This window comes from Podarcis melisellensis (genome assembly GCF_964234715.1).
Source record: "Podarcis melisellensis genome assembly, chromosome: 4".
Lineage (NCBI taxonomy): Eukaryota > Metazoa > Chordata > Lepidosauria > Squamata > Lacertidae > Podarcis > Podarcis melisellensis.
This window is the reverse complement of record NC_138531.1, coordinates 91888665-91912057: the sequence shown is the minus strand read 5'-3', so window position 1 is coordinate 91912057 and position 23393 is coordinate 91888665. Positions and strand designations below refer to the sequence as shown.

The 23393-nt window shown below is 43.7% G+C and overlaps 1 protein-coding gene across 1 annotated transcript in view; it reads right to left on the bottom strand.

Moving 5' to 3' along the window:
• DLG2 (discs large MAGUK scaffold protein 2) overlaps positions 1-23393 on the bottom strand; it is an 852330-nt gene that overhangs the window by 666211 nt on the left and 162726 nt on the right. The window contains exon 6 of the mRNA XM_081909134.1: positions 7748-7822. Within this exon, the coding sequence (XP_081765260.1) occupies positions 7748-7822 (75 nt within the window). The remainder of the gene's footprint in view (positions 1-7747; positions 7823-23393) is intronic.

The following is a 23393-nucleotide window of genomic DNA, read 5'->3' as shown; positions in this document are numbered from 1 at the left end:
CAGATTTCCCCGTCTTCCATTTCTGGTGGAAGATTCAAAACGAGTAATAAAAAAAACCCCACAAGGTTTCAGAACAAATGTGCCAAAAAAAAAAGTTACATTGTCCAAGAAAGTGAAAAGAGAATATGAAGTTCTCATGGTTTTTATACTGCGCTATTTTAAAACCTTGGCACTTCAATTATCTTATAAATGCAATGCAAGATTTATTTTAATAACTGGTCTGTGTAAAGCTCTGTCTATTTTCCATCGCGTATCGAAATGCCTGCCAGAACATACAGAACATACCCTCATCTGAGGGCACACCACACATTTAAATCTCATGACATCCCCCCCCAAGGAATCCTGGGAACTGTAGTTTGTTGAAGGTGCTGGGGATTGAGGGATAAACTAAAATCCCCAGGATTCATTGGGGGAAGCCATGTGCTTTAAATGTATGGTGTGGCTGCAGCCTCTCAAACCAAAGCTCAAAACCCACCAATTCTGCAGCGCCTTTTGCTTAATCTCTTTGGTATCTTCCCCAGGCAAAACTGAGCCTAACTACAGAAAGCCAGGCTCCCAGGTCTGACCAATGCAGAGGTTTCATACTGCCTGCAAGCCACGGAAGACGATGTTGCAATGCCTGTTTTGTTAGGCCTGAAATGGCAAAACCTCCAGATGTTGTTGGATTTCCCATCATCCCCAACCAGAATGGCCAATGGAATGGGATGATAGGAGTTGCAGTCCAACTACATCTGGAGGGCCACATCCATGTCTTAGGATCTGAGGCCTAAGTATACACAGGACACAATAACTCACTAGGATACTTTCCACCCTGGGCAGCGGCTTCCTAGTTCAACAAGTCTGCAACAAGTACTAAACAAACTACACACACTCAGTACCAACAATGTTCACAGAGGGTATCATGGAACTGAGAAGGACCTCATTTTCCCCATAAGATTTTATTAAAGCTTTTTATAACACAGTAAGATGAAGGAAGCAAATATAAATAAAAACAAAAACAGAGAGAGAAGGAGAAAGAGAAAAGAAAACACAGAGTCCTCTCTAAAAGGTAGCTCTTAAACCTAGGCACCCACAAAAGTGGTGGACCCTCACAGCTCTCTGACCTGGGAGCCTTTTCCTTCCCTGCCTCTCACTCAGGGTCCTTCCACCAACCATCCACCTTCTTGTGTGTGTAATACTTGGACCCTAGTAATGGCCCAGAGCAGAGGACACCAAAGAAGAAAAAAGAAAGAGAAGAGAGGAAAGAAAATAAAATAAAAATAAAAATGACTTCCAATTTTCCATCTGTCAATTACATTGAATGTCTAGGATGACATCCAAATATTCTACTCTCTGTTAAGCAATTCCCCCCCCCCATCTTCAGACCCAAAAGCTGGAAGGGATCTCAAAGGACATCTGGTCAAACCCCACAATAATGCAAAAAATATAAATATGCACCCCTAATAAAGGCTGGATAGAACGAAGAAGAATCCACTCCCTTCCAAAGCAGTCTATTCCACTGTTAAACAGCTCATATATTCAACAGGTGCTCCCTAATGCGTCCTCTAGGTCCTTTTTCATAAATCAAGAAACAAGCATTTACCCAGCATGGTTTCCACCCTCATAAAAGGGGCATTTAAATGTCAATCAATTTTGGCCCTGGAAAAAAACAACCCACTGCTCCAAATAAATCATTTCCAAAGCAGCTGACTGTCGGTGGGACTCAGCACCAAGAGCATCACAATAGGAAGAGCTGTTTCATAGAGGCTAAAATAAAGGAGGCAGATGGTGAGGTGCCTTGAGCCATAAACGTAGGTGTCTCAGTTGTAACGAAAAGCTGCAGGAGTACATGAACAGAGCAACAAGGGGGGAGGGGACGCATTAAAATTAAAGATCACCTCTGCAAAACAAAGCATAGAAACATCCTCCTTAACAATGACTCCCCCTGAGCAGTTGTTACTCAAGGAGTAAGGCCTACTGGCTCCAACGAGGCTTTGTAAGTGTGACTAGAATTGCAGGCTGAAGGCAGCTGGATACTGCAATGTTCAAAGCACGTAAACCACAAAACACATTCCTCACCACCCACCTAGAATGTGGAATTTATGAGCTAGCAGGGTTCGGAAGAGAAGCAGGGAGCTTCTCTGTCAACACCTTTGGCTGGGTAGACGTACCTTGTTTTACAGTAGATGCCGCATGCCCTGCTTTGCAGGGAATTGTCTTCTGTTTGAAGGTGTCCCCATTTGAAAGGCTGCTTGGCCAAGGTGGCATGCAAACTAGACCTTTACAGCACTTTCCATGCATCCCACCCACCCAGGAATCCTGGTAACTATAGATTACCCCTTACAGACCTACATACAGTTCCTAGAATTTGTGGGGTGGCTGGGCAGGCTTTAAATGTGCTTTAAATCTCTGGTATGGTTTGAAGGGGACATGGGTGGTGCTGTGGGTTAAACCACAGAGCCTAGGGCTTGCCGATCAGAAGGTCGGCGGTTCAAATCCCCACGATGGGGTGAGCTCCCATTGCTCGGTCCCTGCTCTTTCCAACCTAGCAGTTCGAAAGCACGTCAAAGTGCAAGTAGATAAATAGGTACCACTCCAGCAGGAAGGTAAACGGTGTTTCCGTGTGCTGCTCTGGTTCGCGGCTTAGTCATGCTGGCCACATGACCTAGAAGCTGTACGGCGGCTCCCTCGGCCAATAAAGCAAGATGAGTGCTGCAACCCCAGAGTTCTCCGCGACTGGACCTAATGGTCAGGGGTCCCTGTACCTTTATGGGTTGAAGATAACGAACCAGGAGAAGAGGAGGAGGAGGAGGAGGAGTTTGGATTTGATATCCCGCTTTATCACTACCCTAAGGAGTCTCAAAGCGGCTAACAATCTCCTTTCCCTTCCTCCCCCACAACAAACACTGTGAGGTGAGTGAGGCTGAGAGACTTCAGAGAAGTGTGACTAGCCCAAGGTCACCCAGCAGCTGCATGTGGAGGAGCGGGGAAGCGAATCCAGTTCACCAGATTACGAGTCCACTGCTCCTAACCACTACACCACACTAGCACACTACACCACATGAGAGCAGAGGGATCTGAACATTGCCCACCAACGGATTGTGTGTGGACAGCACACTGAGCAGATACAGAACCAACCCAGAGGGTGTCCCTCCTTAGTCTCAATGTTGCCCTTGCAGAACTCAGCAGGGAGGAAGACGGGGACAAAACTACAGTGAACTGGCTCTGCCTTTCATTGCCTCAGTCTCCACCTACGGTTGGCCTTCCCACTGTCCCTAACGGGCCCCTGCAATTAAACTATTTATTTGCTTTATGTCTTTCTGGCATGTGCATCCCCAGGGGAGTGGCAGAAGTCGTGTCTGTGAAAGTGCAGTAGCTCCAAAGCTATGTAACGGGCTGCTGTTTCATTAAATTGTTAAATCACGGTGACTTACAAAAATGTGGAGCCGCTTGCCAGGAAGTTTGAAACATGCAAGCTTGCAATTCAGCCTCTCATTAACGCCTGTGTTGTGAGTTTGCCAGGCATAAACCACAGTGATGTCTGTAATTCCTGATGACCATCGTGCAAGTAATAATCCTTGGCTTTCGCTCACATTCCTTGCTTTTTTTAATTTTTTTTATTTTCAATGCAGAATCATAACAAAAATTACAAACATTGAATCCAAAATAATACTATACAGACAAAAATCCCCGGAACATATAGAAAAAAAACAGAAAAGGAAAAGGGGAAAAAAAGCAAAGGAAACAAAACTAAACTAAACAAAAACGAAAAAGCACACATCTACAAAACCATTCCTTGCTTTTTTTGGTGGGTTCGCTCTGGATGAGTACCTCTCTGGGGGACAAGGACACCCTGTATTCCTTTTCACCAATTTCCACCACCACAACGAACATTTCTAGGTAGCAACCGCACTACAATTTGAGCTACGTTTTTGCCCTGGCAATGAAGTGTCAGAATCAGCACATTCCCTAACGTGTCTATTTGACAAAACTCCTCACAAACGTGTGTATGAGGGAGGAAACCACACTCAAATGCTGTTGAATCTTCATGGGCATTTTTTCTTTAAAAATATCACAGACAGATGGGGAAAAGGAGAAACAGAAAAATTTAATTTGATATGATTCCTCCATCCCCAAACACCTTTCTGGATATTGAGGTTGGTAGTAATTTCTGTGTTAGATCCATATTCAATGCATCTTCTATTTCCTTACGGGCAGCACATTACAGAGGAAATTATCCCAGTTATTATGTAATAAAGTCTACCCAGAAACTAGTCTAAGGTTTCATGATTAACACATTCCCTGTGCAGAGAGCTCCATCAGGAATATTTTATAACCCAAGCGCTACAGAAACATTACCAGGAAAGAGAGGTCTGCAGACACAGCTCCCTCCTTTGGCAATTAATTTGAATTAGGCTGTTCTCCATTGCCAAATGAGTTTAAATAAGGACATTTAAATAAGGAAAGCCAATCCTGCATTGACCTCTCCCACAGACTGCAAACAACTAAATAGAATCAAAGGTCTTAAAGGAAGGAACAATGAGCAGCGCAGAGCAAAGTTGATATGAAACTATAACCATCAAAGGAGGCTGGTGTTTATGTAATAGCAGAGCTTCAAAGTGCACTAGAAGGTATGGGGGGTGGACAGGTAAGAGAGAAAAAGAGGATACTTGGGATGGAGTGGGGAATCCCTGAAACAACTGATGCCACTCAGGTCTGAGTACCGCAGCTCAGGGTTAGAGAATTTGTTTTGCATAGAGAGGGCTTGGAGTTCAGTTCCCAAGCATCACCTGGTAGGGGTGGGAGACAACCCTCTGAATCCCTGCAGTGCCACTTCTATAAGCCACCGAGAGTGGCTGGGGAAACCCAGCCAGATGGGCAGGGTATGAATATTAAAATTATTGTTATTAATTTCAGGGTTGCACTGCTCAATGTTTTGTTTTGGGGGTTTTATTGACACTAGATATTTTTGTTTTATCTGTATCTTAGTTTTGCAGTCGTATGCTTTTTAATTTGCAAACTTCCTCATATGCATCAGTCTATAAATTGATTAAATGGCATTTATAATAAGAAGATAAAACAGGTAGCAAGGCAGACACTCTTGCTCAGCAAATTTTCCGTGCATACACAACTTGGGATTCCTAAAGGATGTGGAGGATAACTATCTTCAAGGGCAAAAGAAGGGATCATTTGAAAGACCAGCACTGAAAAGGCTTTCCTTGGTTTAGAAGAAGTGAGATCAGAAAGACAGACATCTAAACAAGTATAGACTGATTCAAGTGATGCCTCTGAGTTAACTGGGCTGTTTAGCTTTGTCTGTTTGCAACATGACAATCCCCTGGAACATTGAGACGTTTGAATGAAATCTGGTATATATGTTTGGTACACAGCTGTACATTTCAGACCGCAGAGGAGCAGGGAGGGCAGGATAAAAGCTGCAAATTCCTGCTGTGATTTTTTTTTAAAAAGTATATGTGATGTGATGTTGTTTCTCTCTTATGATGCTTGACTGTGTTTCCTTGTAGGGCACTTTAAAGAGGCCTATTTTTGAACTGAAAAGTGGGATATTAATTTTTAATACCAATTACAACAAAAAGACACACCATAGTACAACATCACCCTTGAGCAGTGAACAATCACGACGACGGCTGGTTGGTATATAATTGAGCAAAATGATTCCCATATTTGGAGTTCCAGCACCCAACCCCAGCACCCGTTTCAAAGGGAAGCTGGAAGATGTGAAAACAGTGCATTCACGTGTACCAAAACATCAGAGCATTCCAGTGAATGGGAGCGGTGTAACTTAACCAAACAGAGGGAGATAACTGGATACTCATAGGTAAAGGGACACGGGTGGCGCTGTGGTGTAAACCACTTAGCCTTTTGTGCTTGCTGATTGGAAGGTCGGTGGTTCGAATCCCCGTGATGGGGTGAGCTCCCATTGCTCCGTCCCAGCTTCTACCAACCTAGCAGTTTGAAAGCATACCAGTGCAAGTAGATAAATAGGTACCACTGTGGTGGGAAGGTAAATGGCATTTCCATGCGTTCTGGCACTCGTCACGGTCCTCTGTGCAGCAGTAGCAGTTTAGTCCTGCTGGCCACATGACCCAGAAAGCTGTCTGTGGACAAATGATGGTTCTGTCGGCCTGAAGCGAGACGAGCACCGCACCCCATATTCGCCTTTGACTGGATTTAAACAACCAGGGGTCATTTACCTTTTACCTTTACTCACAGGTAAGTGGGATTAGTATTGAAACCTAACTCCCAAATAAGCATGCACAGAATTGTTGTCTAACAGTGCAATTCTATGCATGGTTATGCAGAGACGTAAGTCTTGCTGTGTTCAGTGATGCCTACTTTCAAGTAACTGCGTATAAAATTGCAGCTTTGGACTCTCTCCTGTAATATAATTCTCTGGTCAATGTGTACTTACACTACACATTGAATATTCTGCACAACAGAGGCCCAATTTAAATTAGATGGCACTGTCACAGCTTGTTAACCTCAGCATCTTGTAAGGAGCCCAACAAGTACATATTATCCAATGGAAGCAGCTCCAGTGGCCAGGACTAATCCTTCAAAGGTTCTTAGTCTCTGTGTATGTGCAGTGAGCACCAGCACTTCAGCAAAACCACCACATGGAACACACATCATTGGAGTGGAGATTCTACCCACCTGACAGCCAGCGCCTTGCATATTTAAACATCAACCATACAAAAGGCTAAAGTAGTAGGCACTGTTGGGCAGCTTTCAGAGGGCTGCTCACAGGCTTAAATTACAGTGGTACCTTGTTTTGAGTCCAGGATCCGTTCCAGAGCCCCGGACGCTCCATGAAAGGGATGCTCAACAAAGCGCCACTATGTGTGCGAACACACGCGGAGCGGTTTGCGCTTCGGCGCATGCGCAAGTGGCAAACCCGGAAGTAGCCCGTGCCAGTACTTCCAGGTTTGCCATGGACGTTCGCCGAAATGGACGGTCGACGGGGCGGATGTTCACGGAGGTATTACTGTATATGTTTGCCATAAGATGGGAAAGAATTGGTTCTAAAGCTGTTTCCGTTGATCTCAAAAAACTTTCTGAGTAACGCACCAATCGTGGGAACAAATCGGATGGTTTTAAATCCAAGCTTGCACACCTCTGATTTAATATTTATAAGATCTCAGTTTGAGTATCAAGACTAAACATTTAACACACGACTGGAAGAGGCAAAACTCAAAATGTCAGTTTTCCTGACCACATTTCTAAGTTGGCCTGCACAACGTGAACACTGCATCATTAATTTTAGGACTTCTGCAGCCTGATCCTATGCACAGTTTCACAGAAACGAATCCTGGTGATTTCATGGGGCCTTACTTTTAGGTAAATGTAGGGAGGGTTGCAGCTTTAGAAAATCTGGATTAGGGCCCAGCGGTTGAAAATGTATCTCATTCAGATGACTGAAAGCAAGGAGAACCATGAAATCAGTAAAGAGGATCTTTGTCTTCTCCTGGGCTTCACCCAACACCAACAAATCTTTTTCTAGAATTTTTTTGAGATTATTTTCAACCCCTCAGTGACTGAATACGGAACCACAGCTACAGCAAAACTGTGAATTGCTTTGGTGGAAAAAACCCACTCACACAGACCAGAAAGTACCCTTAATTTGGCCTTTATCTGATAATTTTATCAAACATTCTGATATACAGCCCTAAGGCTGCCTCTAGGACATAGACATCTCCTTTATTCTCTTTAATCATTGCAACAGAGGGAGGAAAAGGCTCCGACTTACCACAGAGTGCTGAATAGGTATCCATCCAGGTGATTCAATGGGACACTTGTGTGCTGGGCATCTGGTGTGGCTCTGCTGCAATGAAGGAAACAAGAGGGTGGTGTGTTAGATATTCTGTGTGCAAGAACTACCAGACATTGGAGGGAAAGTGTTGGTTTGAAGATGGCGCCACCTTAAAGAAGCAGCTGTAGTTCAGTGGTTAAAAGACGCCTGCTCCTTGGGAGAAAGGCGATGGCAAAGCTAGACAGCATCTTAAAAAGCAGAGACATCACCTTGCCAACAAAGGTCCTTGTAGTTAAAGCCATGGTTTTCCCAGTAGTGATGAATGGAAGTGAAAGCTGGACCATAAAGAAGGCTGATCGCCGAAGAATGGATGCTTTTGAATTATGGTGCTGGAGGAGACTCTTGAGAGTCCCATGGACTGCAAGAAGATCAAATGCATCCGTTCTTAAGGAAATCAGCCCTGAGTGCTCACTGGAAGGACAGATCATGAAGCTGAGGCTCCAATACTTTGGCCACCTCATGAGAAGAGAAGACTCCCTGGAAAAGACCCTGATGTTGAGAAAGATGGAGGGCACAAGGAGAAGGGGACGACAGAGGACGAGATGGCTGGACAGTGTTCCTGAAGCTACCAGCATGAGTTTGACCAAACTGCGGGAGGCAGTGGAAGACAGGAGTGCCTGGCGTGCTCTGGTCCATGGGGTCACAAAGAGTCGGACACGACTAAACGACTAAACAACAACAACAACAGTTCAGTGGTAGAACAAATACCTTGCATGAAAATGACTCCAAATTCAATCTTTCATTCTATCTCTCTCACACACACACAAAACATCAGAGGAGACCACAAGCAATGATAACATTGAAATCTGTCATCAAAACACATTAATAAAAAGCTTAACACTCATTCATATTACTGAGAATTATTAGATTCCTATTAATCAAATATATCTTTCTGCAGTTTTCCATCAGTCTTTGATGGGTTCCTCCTCTCACCCTTTTGTCTAACAGCATCAATAAGTTGCCCATTCTTTATTGCACCAGATTTAGAGTGGCTGGGAAAACCCAGCCAGATGGGTGGGGTATAAATAATTTTTAAAATAAAATAAAATAAAATAATTATTTAGGGGTGTATGGGCAGAGGAGAGCAGGAAAATCCCATTGTGCAAGTGTAAATCTTGCTGATGGGACAACTATAGCTTAGCATAGGCTCTGCCCCTGAGCATTGGTCCATCCTTGCTCATGCTCCTGTATGACTATTTTTCACTTTACAAACCATCTTTTTAATTCCTCATCTATCCTCTCTCATTACTAGGCTCTTTTGTTTGTGTTACAATTTTTAAATCACACACTTGTTTTTGTTTTTTTTTAAAAAATCTCTTTCCTCATCTGGAGTATCTCAAGAACAAACAAGAATGATTAACTTTTTTCCCCTGCCCAAACACATAGCCAATAAGTGTTAAAACAATTTTAATTTTTGCTGAACAAAACGTCTCTGCAAACTCACCACCCAATCATTCTTTATCAACATGCAAAATTAAAATAAAACAATTGGACTTGAAGCAGGCTCCATGTGTTTGGTCATTTGAGGCTGTTTGCATGGTACACAAGTGACCATCTTAAGAATGAACTTGGCAGATTTTAGGGGCACAGCAAGGCTAATTCTCGATTTCTGACTTCACAGCATGCTCTAAATACCAACAAGCAATGCTGCTTTTTTTTATTATGGATGTTGTGGATGTTTGGCCAAGCCTAGCTGAGAAGCAGGCTTCAGGGATTCTTAAAAGATTGTTTCCAAGGAGAGGCAAGCTGTTACATATTTATTTATTATTTAATGCATTTCTAGCCTGCCTTTCCTCCAAAAAGCTGAAAGTAGTGCACATCGTATGCTGAGGAAACTGAGCGGGAGGGAGGTGACTATCCATCTACAGGGCTATTCCAGCCCCTTTGATCGTTCAGATTTTATAGGATCAGGCCATGTCAGGGAACTGACATCAGAGCGAGAAGCGGAGGCAGGGCTCCCGAGCGATGCCGGAGAGGGGACCAGCAGGGGGGAAGGAATTCAGGGTAACACCAATAGAGAAGAGAGGGAGATGGAGGAATTGGTGACAGGGCTCCAAGACCCTTCACCCGAAACTAGTGGAGAGAGCGCTGGCACGCCCCTGCCTTCCCCTTACTTGCGCAGATGCGTTCCGCGCAGGGAACATAGGAGGAGACTCGGGGTCAAACAGCTTTTATGATGGAAGAGGTTCAAGAAACGCCCACTGACGGATTCTGCAAGTGACTAACAGGTCACAGAGGGCGAGCTCTGACCCTAAGCATGGTTGGGCAAGCAAACTAACTAAACCGAAGGCAATTTACGCACAAGTAACCCCTCACAACCATTACAGGCCAGGCTGTGGAAAGTCTGCAGGCAGGACCTGGGGACGGCAGCAACTCTCTCCTCTTTTGATTCCCAGCAACCGGCATAAATACAGTGGCACCTTGGTTGTCAAACGGCTTGGTTCCCGAACGAATCAGATCCCCTGAACGCCACAAACCCAGAAGCGAGTGTTCCGGTTTGCGAACGTTTTCTGGAAGCCGAACGTCCGACGCAGCTTCCAATTGAGTGCAGGAAGCTCCTGCAGACAATCGGAAGTCACGCCTTGGTTTTCGAACGGTTCCAGGAGTCGAGTGGACTCCCAGAATGGATTAAGTTTGACAACCAAGGTACCACTGTACTGGAGCCATGACACTAGCAGTCGCATGCACGTCTTCTTCATATCAGAAAGAAGAGTGTATCATCTCTCTGGAGTGCCAGTGATTTCACTTTCACAACATATGCAACACCAGGCCCGATGCAAGTACGCTAAGCTTGCGGTCCAGCAGATAAAGGATCCTGCTCCTTTTCTTATGAAAACTAACAGTACTGATAAATTTGCTGGGATCCGAAACGTGCATGATTCAGTATTGCTGAGTGTCCGTTTCTGCATTTCATATCTAACCCTCTAAAGCTGCTTAAAAAGGAGAACCAGGGAAAGTATTGTTGTGCTATTAAACAAGTGTGCTGAATGTGCGGTTCTAGAAGCCCTATACAGCCTAGGACCCTCATACCTACGGGACCGCCTCTCCTGGTATGCCCCACAGAGAAACTTACGGTCTTCAAATAAAAACATCTTGAAGGTCCCAGGCCACAGAGAAGTTAGGCTGGCCTCAACTAGAGCCAGGGCTTTTTCGGCTGCGGCTCCAACCTGGTGGAACGCTCTGTCACAAGAGACAAGGGCCCTGCGGGACTTGACATCTTTCCACAGGGCCTGCAAGACAGAGCTGTTCCACCAGGCCTTTGGCCAGGGCACAGCCTGACTCCCTCCCTTGGCAATCTTCGCAGAGCTCTGGCCCAATGGTGGCCAGTGGCTTGAATTTAATTAATTTTATAATGAATGATTTTAGAGTGTTGTTTGTGCTGTACATTTGTACTGTTTTATTGTTGTTAGCCGCCCTGAGCCCGGCTTCGGCTGGGGAGGGCGGGATATAAATAAAATTTATTATTATTATTATTAGAAAAAGCTGGAGAAGTCATTCAGGGCATTATGTGGACGAGTTGTCAATTTCTGAAAGGCCAGGGGTGATCACAGCTAGTGGATTATGTAGCTGAGCCCCAGCGTAGCAGGAACCATGTAGATTAAGAAAAAAGCATTGTCAGGCAGCTCTTAACAAATGCAGGCCTTTGTCCTCGAGCACTTACGTCTCAATAATTGGAAGCCTTTTGCCATTATATAACTTGGGCCAGGTGTGCACCCAGCATAAATCTCTGCTCTAGTTTTGTATCAGTGCTGCAGCCTTGGATAATTGATGCGTGCCTTTAGCACCATGCTGCAGGGTCCGGCGTGTTTCGTGGCAGTTTGTGCAACCTCTCTGGAGACTCCTGTTCCATTCAAACACAGCGGACTAAGTGTGCTTGTTGCATTGCTGCATTTGGAGCTCTGCTAAGGAGCTGCCTAGAAACCTGATTAATAAACGCACTACAGTAAAAGCACCAATATCTGTGTGGAGCCTGAATCAGTACTCAAGGTTCAACAGAGGAAAACTCGGATCTGGCACTAAGTTCACATCAACAGCGTATTCCAGGCAGTGACTGTTCCCTGCTGAATGCACCCTGCCGAGTTTCATACATGATGGACATGTCTGCAAGCCTTATTTCTTACATCCGCCGTTCTCATTTTTAAGTGCGCATTTAAGGAAGCTTGCATCTAGAAATGTAATGTGTGGAATGACCCGAGACAGACAGACAGTTATATTTGTTTTACCCTATCCTTCTTTCAATGAGCTCCAGGTCGTGCTTGTGTGGTTGTCCTCCACCCTCAATTTATCTGAAAGAGTGACAGGACCAAAATCGCCCAGTGACCTTCATAGCCACTTAAACCTGGGTCTCCTCAGCAAATGTGACAATTTGTCACCTGGATAGAATGGTCCTGAACAGTAATTCATGCCTTAGCAGCACAATGGATCTCAAAAGAGGCGGGGACAACAAATCTTTCTGAACAGGCCTGGACAGATTCCTTCATGTCTTTGTAGCTTCCAAACCAAACGACCATCATGGACTCTGCAGAAGGTGCTTATGCAGTCGGCCCCAAATGTACCTACTTAGGGGTCTATTGAGGCATCAGTTTTTGTGGAAACTATTTTATAAAAACATTTAACTTTACAGTTTGCGTAATTGCCCTCAAGAGCAACAACAGAAGAAGAAGAAGAAGAAGAAGAAGAAGAAGAAGAAGAAGAAGAAGAAGAAGAAGAGGAGGAGGAGGAGGAGGAGGAGGAGGAGGAGGAGGAGGAGGAGGAAGAAGAAGAAGATGAAGACATCCAGCTATAACTGATCTAGACTGTTTCCCTATTCAAGCCAATGCATATCAAGTCACATCACTCAGTTCAGCTTCTGGGTCCCTTTGGAGTTTTCTCCTTGCTCCTTTCTGCTGCAGTTCCCTCTAAAAGAGTTCTCTTTCCAACTTGACTTCTCTTTCCAACTTGACTTCTGTACAGTGTTTTTACTTCCCTTTCCAACCTTTCAGTCCATCAGAAGGACAGCAGACTCTTGGTAAAGTTTCTATTTCCTCTTAATTGCCTGGTTCCCAAGCTGAACCTTGGACCCTCCTTTGCAGAAGATCCTGAGCAAAACCTCCCCTTAAACTTTTGACCTTCCTGTGCATGGGAGCCTTCAAAGCAAAAAGCAGCCAAGCACAAAATGGCTAAAGCTTTTCTTCCTTCACAACCAGCCGTTACCATAATGTGTAATATGGGATGTAGGTGTCACCCATTCATATTTATTTTGGATAGTTGTGCTTGAGGAGTCTTCCCCATAATTAGCAGGAAATGTATTATTTTTATATATCTAAAAATTTAGTACTTATTTTCTGTGGAGGCTGCATTGCATCCCCAAAGAAAACTCCAATTGATGCTGCTTTCCATTTCAAAAATAAGAGGCAGGAGCAAGCAGAGAGAGAAAAAGGTTCCTGTGGGCAGACAATAGCAGCATTAAGTGTGCTTTTTTTGAAGGGGGAAGAACTAGCAGGGCAAGTTGTCCTGCAGGAATAAGAAGCGCTGCTATTTTTATTTACAATTCCCTTTCTGAAAAATTGAAATTGCTGGGTAGGATAATGAGTGGTGATAATGGCCATTTATTATCCTAGATAGCAATTTTGATTTTAAGAGCAGGGTTTGCAATCAACATATAATGGGGTTTTTTTTTTTTTGTCATGCCTTGAAAGGCCAGAGCACTTTCTTGCAGGATCAGGGACTTCGGAGAGGTCAAGCTTCATGGCAGTCAGAACTCCAAGCAAGAGAGTGAGAATTAAGGCATCTAGCAAAGAGAAACACTCTTAGGAAACCAAGCAAAACTCAGTTTTAGTTAGGATTAGCTGTGCTGGCTGGGGCTGGTAGAGGTTGAGGATGAGGCAGGAAGAGGTAGCAACCTGGTCAGGTGCAAAACAAAAAAAACAAGGACAGGACAGGCATTGAAGGCTGGTCCATTAGGGCAAATGTTGGCACTGCCCCAGCAATCTTAGTGTTAAGTTGTGGGTGAACATATCAGACGACACAGCGATTCTTCAAACAGCTCTTGTTTATTCACAGGCCAGGACAGAACTGAACTGAAGGGTTCAGTCAGCCTGCTTATATAGAGCTCCAGTACAATGTAACTGTAACAATTTTCTAAAACTATCCAATCACTGAACGTCACTTTCCATCCCTTATTTGCATAACTATCTACAGTATCCCCCTGCTGGCCCAGGGTGAGAACTTCAGTACATAACAGTCTGATCTCAACCACCGCCACCTTGCCTGCCTGCCTTCTTACTTATAACCAAACAAGGTATCTTCATGTTAGGCCTCTTAATGTGAACAGCTGGGTGTGAATTACTTAATGGGGCTGCAAAGGCCATAGTTCAGTGGCAGAGGGTCCCAGGCTCACACCCAGTATCTCCAGTTAGGAATGGGGTTGTCCCCTGTCTGAAACCCTGGAGAGTCACTAACAGTCAATGTAGTAGACACTGTATATGGCAGCTTCCTCCGTTCCTGTTGATATAATGTTGATGCTGCTGTTGGTACTAGATGCTGTTAATAGACCTCTTGGTATGCTTTAACTATTGCAAACTTTTGATATGCTTTAAAATGTTTAACTGTGGAACTATCATCAGTTTACCACACTGGTGGTGTAATAATTTTTGATTGCTTGTTTTCTGTGAGGCACTTGGAGCGCAGCATATTTGTGGTAAATGCATTGTATAGATGGTACAAATAAACTGACTGCAGCTAATCCAGCAGGTGGGGGCTACACCTGCCAAATCAAAGCTTGCACATTTGCTTCGCCAGCTGAATGGGAAACCAGCATGTAAAACTGGTTCCACGCTTGCAGTTCTTCTGCTCAGTCCAAAAACTGGCACGGAGTATCAAGTCCTTTTTTATTATTATTTTAAGGCAAAGATAAATTTCCTCTAATCAGCTACTCAGAAAGGATAGCGGAAGGGCTAAATACAATTCTTAGCATTCCCCCTACGCCTGAGAATAGCCACTTAGTGGGATTTTAGCAGCTGCTGCTTTTTAGAGGATGCAACCTTTGCAGGCCTAGCTGTTTTGCTCATGCTGTCTTGTATTTGAGTCCACATCTAATTACTAAAATAAATTGATGTTATTACTTACTCAGGATTATAGCAAAATTTTGTTTTTGTTTTTTCCACTTAACAACTCTATTCATTTTCCGCTTTAAAAAATAAACCTCATTAATTTCACTGTGGATTTATTAGAAAGCACATCCGTTTAGCTATTCATACATTAAAGTTGCATTCCTTCCTTCCTTCCTTTTTACTACTGCCACCACACCTTGTGGTCACCATTTTCCCCCACCCCCAGAATGCCCTGGGTGCCATCTTTTCCCAAGGTAATCTAACAACAACCCAAAATGGTGGCCGCTATTGGAGGCTGCCTTCCCGCCCCCCAGCAGCTACTATTCCCCTTCCCTCCACACACACACACACAAAAAAAAGCCACAGAATGAAACAAGTTCCAGGGCATTCAACAAAACAATGGTGGCTGCCTGGAGAGGACTGGCTGCCCAACATACTACTGCTGCCACTACCATCAGAAGTCATTAGCACTGCCTGCCTCCCCATTCTTAAACTCTAAGAAAGACACACTTTTTCACTCAGAGAAAAGGTGTGTAAGAGGCAACATGATCGAAGTTCGTAAAATGATTCATGGCATATCTCGTCAGCATCCAATAAAACTGGGTGCAGGATGATTTAAGTCAGATAAATGGAAAAACTTCTTCACACAGCACATACTAGAAATGTGGAATTTGCTCTCCCAGGAGGTAGTGATAGCCACCAAGTTGGATGGCCTTTAGAGAGGATTAGACAAATTCATGGAGAGGGCTACTAGCCACAATGACTATACTCTGCCTCAATGCGGCCTAGGACCTATGGGACCGTCTCTCCTGGTATGCCCCGCGGAGGACCTTAAGGTCCACAAATGACAACGTTTTGGAGGTCCCAAGTCGCAAAGTGGTTAGATTGGTCTCAACTAGGGCCAGGGCCTTTTCAGTGCTGGCCCCAACTTGGTGGAACGCTCTGTCACAAGAGACTAGGGCCCTGCGGGACTTGACATCTTTCCGCAGGGCCTGCAAGACAGAGCTGTTCCGCCTGGCCTTTGGTTTGGACTCAGTCTGATCCTTATGTTTCCTTCTCCTTATGGTTTTGATCTATGGGCTACTTTTAAAAGGAGGCTGCATTTGAAATTGCATTTTAACCTGTATTTTAAATTGGTTTTTCTCCCCCCTATTATGTTTTTGCTGTAATTTTACTGGTGTTAGCCTCCCTGAGCCGGGCTCTGGCCATGGAGGGCGGAGTATAAATAAAATGTATTATTTATTATTATTATTAATAGTCAGAGGTAGGCTGCTTCTGAATATCAGTTTCTGGAAATCACAGGAGGGGAGAGGGCTCTTGTGCTTGGGATCTGCTTGCGGGTTTCCCAGAGGCATGTGGCTGGTCACTGTTAGAACAGGATGTTGGACTAGATCAGGGGTGTCAAACTCAAATTCATCGGGGGCCACATCAGCAGTTTGGTCACCCTCAAAGGGCTGGTTGTATCTATAGGACTATGTGTCCACTCTTTATTATCATAAATTATTGTCACTGCATTCAATTATTACAGTGGTGCCCCGCAAGACGAACGCCTCGCAAGACGGAAAACCCGCTAGACGAAAGGGTTTTCCGTTTTGGAGGCGCTTCGTAAAACGAATTTCCCAATGGGGTTGCTTCACAAGACGAAAAAATCTTGCGAGTTCCTGCGGTTTTTTCCCGCTTTCCCCCCCTTTTCCTAAGCCACTAAGCCGCTTAACAGCTGATCCGCTGATAAGCCACTTAACAGCTGATCGCTAAAAGCCGCTAGACCGCTGTAGCGCTAATCCGCTAAGCTGTCAATGGGCTTGCTTCGCAAGGCGATAAAACCGCTAGACGAAGAGAATCGTGGAACGGATTCAGGTTAAGAACGGACCTCCGGAACGAATTAAGTTCTTAACCCAAGGTACCACTGTAGTCATTTTGAATGGATGCTCCATAATTTGCTGGATTTAAAGGTGGCCACTAGGTTTGTCAGGCTGAAACTTGGAGATTCTCCTGTACCTTTAAATTCATCGCTGAATTGGGAGTCCATTCTGCTTCCCACCTGCTCCTAGTCTTTGGCTTCGCTTCTCCCCATGTTTGCTAAAGACAGCAATGCCCCAGATGTGAACCCAAAACAGGTAGGGGAGACGATAGACAAAGGAACCTGAAAAGTTCTCTGCATTTCCACATTATTTTGCATTTAAAAAAAAAAGAAGTCATGAAACTCATCAGCATTTTAATGAGACTTTCTCATAATTTTTTATGCAATTTTGCCCAATATGCACATTTATCATGGTTTTTAAATGCACACATTACCCTAAAATATTAATTTCTGAACACATTACTTGGCAGGAGAACTGCACTGAAAATTTATAGCAAAGGTGGATTTTGAAAAATGGTTTTGCTTCAGTTTGCATATTGTGTTTGAAATTGTGTATTGGGTAGTTTTGTCAATTCAGTGACAGATTTAATGGGATAAGAGCTTGTATGTATGTATGTATGTATGTATGTATGTATGTATGTATGTCTTTTGTCTTTGTCCATGGAGTTTTATTGGCAGGGATACTGGAGTGGCTTGCCGGTTCCTGCTCCAGGCGGATCACGTTTGGTCAAAACTCTCCACTATGACCTGTCCATCTTGGGTGGCCCTGCACGGCATAGCTCATAGCTTCTCCAAGTTATTCAAGCCCCTTTGCCATGACAAGGCAGTGATCCATGCAGGGGATTGATGCTTTTGGATTATGGTGCTGGAGGAGACTCTTGAGAGTCCCATGGACTGCAAGAAGATCAAACGCATCCATTCTGAAGGAAATCAGCCCTGAGTGCTCACTGGAAGGACAGATCATGAAGCTGAGGCTCCAATACTTTGGCCACCTCATGAGAAGAGAAGACTCCCTGGAAAAGACCCTGATGTTGGGAAAGATGGAGGACACAAGGAGAAGGGGACGAGAGAGGATGAGATGGTTGGACAGTGTTCTTGAAGCTACAAACACGAGTCTGACCAAACTGCGGGAGACAGTGGAAGACAGAAGTGCCTGGCGTGCTCTGGTCTATGGGGTCACGAAGAGTCGGACACGACTAAACGACTAAACAACAACATGTATGTATGTATGTATGTATGTATGTATGTATGTATTGAAAATCAAAGCAGTGTACAGCGAATAAGCTTGAAATGCAACCCATTTTACAATCTGGCCACCCTACTCTGGAGTTGCGTGAAGTTTAAAGGACCACATCATCATGCGCTAGAAAGCCTGGCTGCATCCTGCCACACTATGTTATGTGAAACTGGAGACACAAACACCCTTCACTCTGCACACCAATGATGGCGGTCGGATCCTTTTAAATGCAGGAGCAGACCTCTGAGTTTTCATGTGCTGCTTTCTCATTTTCCAACCTGTAAGATGCAGCACTCCAACGCTAAGCAGTATTAAAGCCCTAATGGGGTCTGACCGAGCAGTTAATTGCATATTTTCTCCCTTAGTTTATGGCGCTTTTCATTGATTTTCTAAAACAAATCAGCTTTTGTCTTTCAGAGCTAAAGCTGCTCCCCTAAAGACGTCTCTCTGAGATCAACGAATGATAAGTTAATGGAGTTTTATCGGAAATTTCATTCGCACTAAACAAGGTCAATGCTTGGAAGGAACGAGATGCCACTTAGAAATGGAGATCAAAGTAATTCTATTCTTGCTGCTACCATAGAGACCAACAGGGGGTGGGGAGGGGGGGAAGAATGATGAGATTTAACAGGCTTAATTCTTCCAGAAATTTAAAATTAACTACAAGGGGGAAAGGGGCAATTACCATATTTTTAAAGGAATAAAGAAGAGCAGGAAAAGGGGGCTTTTGACAAGATATAATTACAACCTGTTCCACTTGCAATACGTATAGGCAATGCACATGATTTTCATGAGGTTTCTTGACAAAAAAAAATATCCCTGGAAAACACATAAAGGGTTTCAAAAGTCTGTGTTCATATTTTGCAAGCTCCCCAAGTAGCAAATTAGCTGGCTAAATTAATGAACTATACCTAAAGGGCCACTGCCCAGATGTAGAGATCCTAATCTGAGGAGGCTTCTCTCTGTCTGCCACTTCCAGTGGAGATGTGGATGAAGGCAATGAGAGAACGGGCCTTTTCTGTAGTAGTCCCCATCCATGGAATGCTCTCCCCAAAGAGGCCTGCCAGGGGCCAACTTTGTCATTGTTTCAGCACTAGGGAAACCTTTACATTTATTTAGTAGCCATTTGGGCAGCACCAAATGGCTTACTTTGACTAAGTTTTTAATATGCTTATGTAGTTTATTTCTGTGTTTGTTGGTTGGTTTTTAAAAAATCTTGTTGTAAATCATTTTGGAACTTTTGTTGTAAGAGTTGAGCCATAAGTTCCATAAACCTAACTGTTACAATTGTACCAAAATGTAAAGATTGGTGAGGAAAGGTGTGAAATTGGAGTTAAGCCAAACTTCCTTTTTTTGTTTCATCTCAAAGCAGTGTCACTGATCTGCAAAAAAACCCAACACCTCCCAGCTTCACTGATCCACAGTACAAATGTACAAATACGTATTCTTTGATACTTTTGAACAAATTAGTATTGTTTGATACTTCTTCTTCTTGGTGCTGTTTTCCTTCGTTTTACTCTCACTGCTGATGGCCTCATTTGCCCTCACTGCCTCTTAATCTAGTTGATTCCGTCAACTGCATCGCTAATTAATAATAATAATAATAATAATAATAATAATAATAATAATAATAATAATAATTTATTTATACCCAGCCACTCTGGGCAGCTTCCAACAAAATATTAAAATACAATGGTCTCTTAAACATTAAAAGCTTCACTAAACAGGGCTGCCTTCAGATGTCTTCTAAAAGTCTGGTAGTTGTTATTCTCTTTGACATCAGGTGGGAGGGTGTTCCACAGGGCAGGTGCCACTACCGAAAAGGCCCTCTGCCTGGTTCCCTGTAACTTGGCTTCTCAGATAAAATATGTGATGGTGTCATGTGAATCACCACAGCCAATGGGATTTAACAGAAGTGTGGGCAAACGAAGCTAAATACAATGAGAGCAAAGAAGGAAGAAAATGGAACAGATGAAGCAGCCAGAGAGGGAGAAAAATGACTGGATTACCTTTAAACAATGCAGATGGTTGACCATTTGAGTACTTTTACCTTAAGTGATTTGGCTGCATCAAATATGCTAGCTTCATGCGAACATTTAAACTGGAGAATATTCATTGCTGCCTTGTTTGTAATATATCACACTTGCCATCTCTGGTGTAAACAGAAAAAGTGATGCAAACAGTGGTGTTAAGTATTAAAACAGCAGACTAGATTCTCTAGATTTTCTTCCGGGTATACTTGTACATAACAAATGCTGAGTTTAGTCTCACACTAACCTCCACACTGATTTCTTAATTTCTATGCTGTTTACAGTTTCTTCAAGGAGGAATTAGTCATGGGGTTTAACTATCTAGATTTTACCACCATTTTGGCCTTGGAGGACTGACTTAATTTATCTTCTACTATCCCTCCCTGTCTCCTGATGTCTAATTTGTGTGCAAACGCTTCACGGGGCACTTGATAACCCACTCCCCACTGCTTTAGAACAATTTCACTGTGAATTTTGAGTCGATAGGTGTGAACTCTTAACAGTTCTGCGAGCAGAACTAGATAGTGACAGGAGAGGTCCCCAATGAAGACTAGGGAGAACTGAAGACTACCATTGGGACACATGGCAGTTTTACTAAACAAAAGGAGAAAGGCGAGTCAGAGACATAGCTCTGGTTTTTGACAGTGTGCCACAATTTATGGCTCAGGTGCAAAAGTGTGTATATGAGACTGAAGTACCTAGGGTCATTCCACGGTTCTTCTGGGTTGTGTGTGTGTGTGTGTGCAGCTGCTGAGGCTGTAATCTGAAAGACTGGTACTGAGTGAGAGGAATTTCTTAAGCTTTTCATTTCATACCATTTCCCCAACCAACCGCCAGCTGCTTTGACAGCACTAGGGAAAAAATATATGTACATGTACCGTATTTTTTCTCATACAAGACAATGTTTTTTGCTTAGCTTTTTAGTCCAAAATAGGTGCTCATCTTATACACGGGGATTGTATTATACGCGTAAAAATACTGTCCAGTGCTTTAGCTGTTTGTCCCGCTACCTTTTGCTAACTGTCAATCACTCACTTGCCTATCCACCCTGCCTTGCCTGCCTGCCTCCTTCAGCGGCAGCGAATTTGGGCAAATTCCCCAAGAAAGCTCAACAATTTTAGCAATCTCAGGTATTTAAAATATTGATTTCTTCAGGGCACAAAAAATAGGGGCCGTTTTATACATGGGGGCATCTTATTCACGGAAAAATACGGTATCTTTTCTGCTAAATGGTTAAGGGGGAAGCTCCTTTGGGGGAATGACTTTTAGCAGAAAATGCCAGACTTAGCCATTTATTCCTGTACTTATATTCTATCAGAAATACTCCAGGGAGTATTACCTAACAAAGTTTCTTTTTTTCGGGGGGACCATTAAAACAATAGTTTTAAATAAGAAATACAAAGCAAACCCATACCTCACACAAAAGCAGCAGTTAAAACATTAAAATGAATACTGAACAGAGTCAAGGCTAAAACAAGGGAAATCCTCCACAGCAGATAAATTAAAAGCAGGTCATAAAAGAAGCATCTTAAGAAAGCAATAGCCTGGCTGTAAAGTGAATGCAGACAACTGAATTTGTTGGGGCATTTAGTTGCACATTCTGGAAGCCACAACAGGAAAACCTTCTACTTCAAGCTCCAGAATTAGCTGGGGGTAGGTTGGAATCATGGACTTCAATGTGTTGTGCGGCTCCACCCTAAGACTTGGTGGCAACATGAGGAACAGCAATGAGAGCTGTCCATGGTCCTGGACGTGGTGACAATGGCAGACAAACAGTGGTTGTCTCAGTGACTGTGGTTGCAGGGGGTCCACTTCATATCAGATGTTGAAGTCAAGGAAGCCAAAATGGTATGTTCAGTGCGTACATGATGGAAGGGGGATAGACATGGGGTATTCCTTGGGACCCAGAGTGAAATAACACTGACTGGCAAGGGCTTTCCAGGTTTCAGACAGGGATCTTTACCAACCCTATACCAGGAGATGTCAGGACAGAACTTGAGACCTTCTACATGGAAAACATATGGTCATTCCAAAAACAATTATTTGCTGTTTCAGAATAGAGGAAGTCAGAAGATGTATTTTGACCGCACTTGAACATCTTTTGCTGCTAAGGAATGGAGATGATATACGATACTAAATACTGTTTATATTCTCCAGTGCAATATTATCTATACTACTGTGGAAATGAGCAAAGCTCCCACAGCTTCATAGAGCTATGCCAACATATAGCAGCTGAGGCACTGGCCTTGCATGTGTACTCTGAGCCCTAATGGGATTGCTCACGTGTAATTGCAAACCTTCTGCCTGATTTAACTCTCTTATCACGGTGGTCCTTTTTCTAATTGAATTTTGAACTCCTCACTCTCATCTCCTTCATTTGATGACAACTCATTAAAAATCGAAAAACTTTATGAAGGAAACGGACTCCTTTTAATTAATCTGCAGATATTGCATGTAGGCTTGTTTGGGGACTTTGGTGTTAACGTGCTAAAACATGTCGGGCTCAGGGATCAAATTGGAAGCCAGTGAAATCGTTTGGAAAAGGGCAGATAGCATGTCAGCAGCGACTGCACTTAAGGCTAAGACCCAAGTACTTCCTTGAATTTGTGAACTGGGATAATAAACTGAAAGGGTTCAACTCTCAGGAATTCTTGACATGGATGTTGCAGAACTTCCCCAAAATGGAAACCTTACGGGACTTGCAGCTCTTGTTTTGGTATAAAAGTACTCTCCTTATCTGATTTAGGTCTCTTCCAGATATACTGTGCTGTGTTGTTTTTTTCCCTTTGTATTTGTGTGCAATGCATGTGCTCTTACCATGATTTATAAACCAGGGTCCACAAGCTCTAGAAGGGCGCACACTGGGAGAAGTCAGGATTTCTATTTCCATTTTAATGCCCCATTGCTGAAAGGTAAAACTGAGTAGCCATATTCCCCCTTCAAACACACACAAAAATGCATCTGCTGCCCACCAAAGTACAAACACTGTGTTTGAATCCAGAGGCTTTTGGGAGAAAGAGTATGGAGAAAGAGTTATATATTCCATGCTGTCTTCCTGCTGGCCTGCTGGCTCCAAGTCCCGCCTGCCCATCTGAAGCATCCTAATGTTCCACAGGAGCGCTGAGGTCTCCTGACTTGAGTCCTGAGGCCCCTCAGTAGCTGATGGTGCCCTTCTCTGGGTCATCCTCATCCTGACAGCCCAGACGTCCCTGCCATTCCACAACACCTCACTCAGTTGGGTAGCTCAGAGAATACCTTGCTGGGGGCCTCCCATAATCTGGTACCAGACCTGACTACCGGCCTTCCACATATAAGCTCCAACTTCGAATCATCACTCTGATCCAAAGTAGGCACAACCCCATGT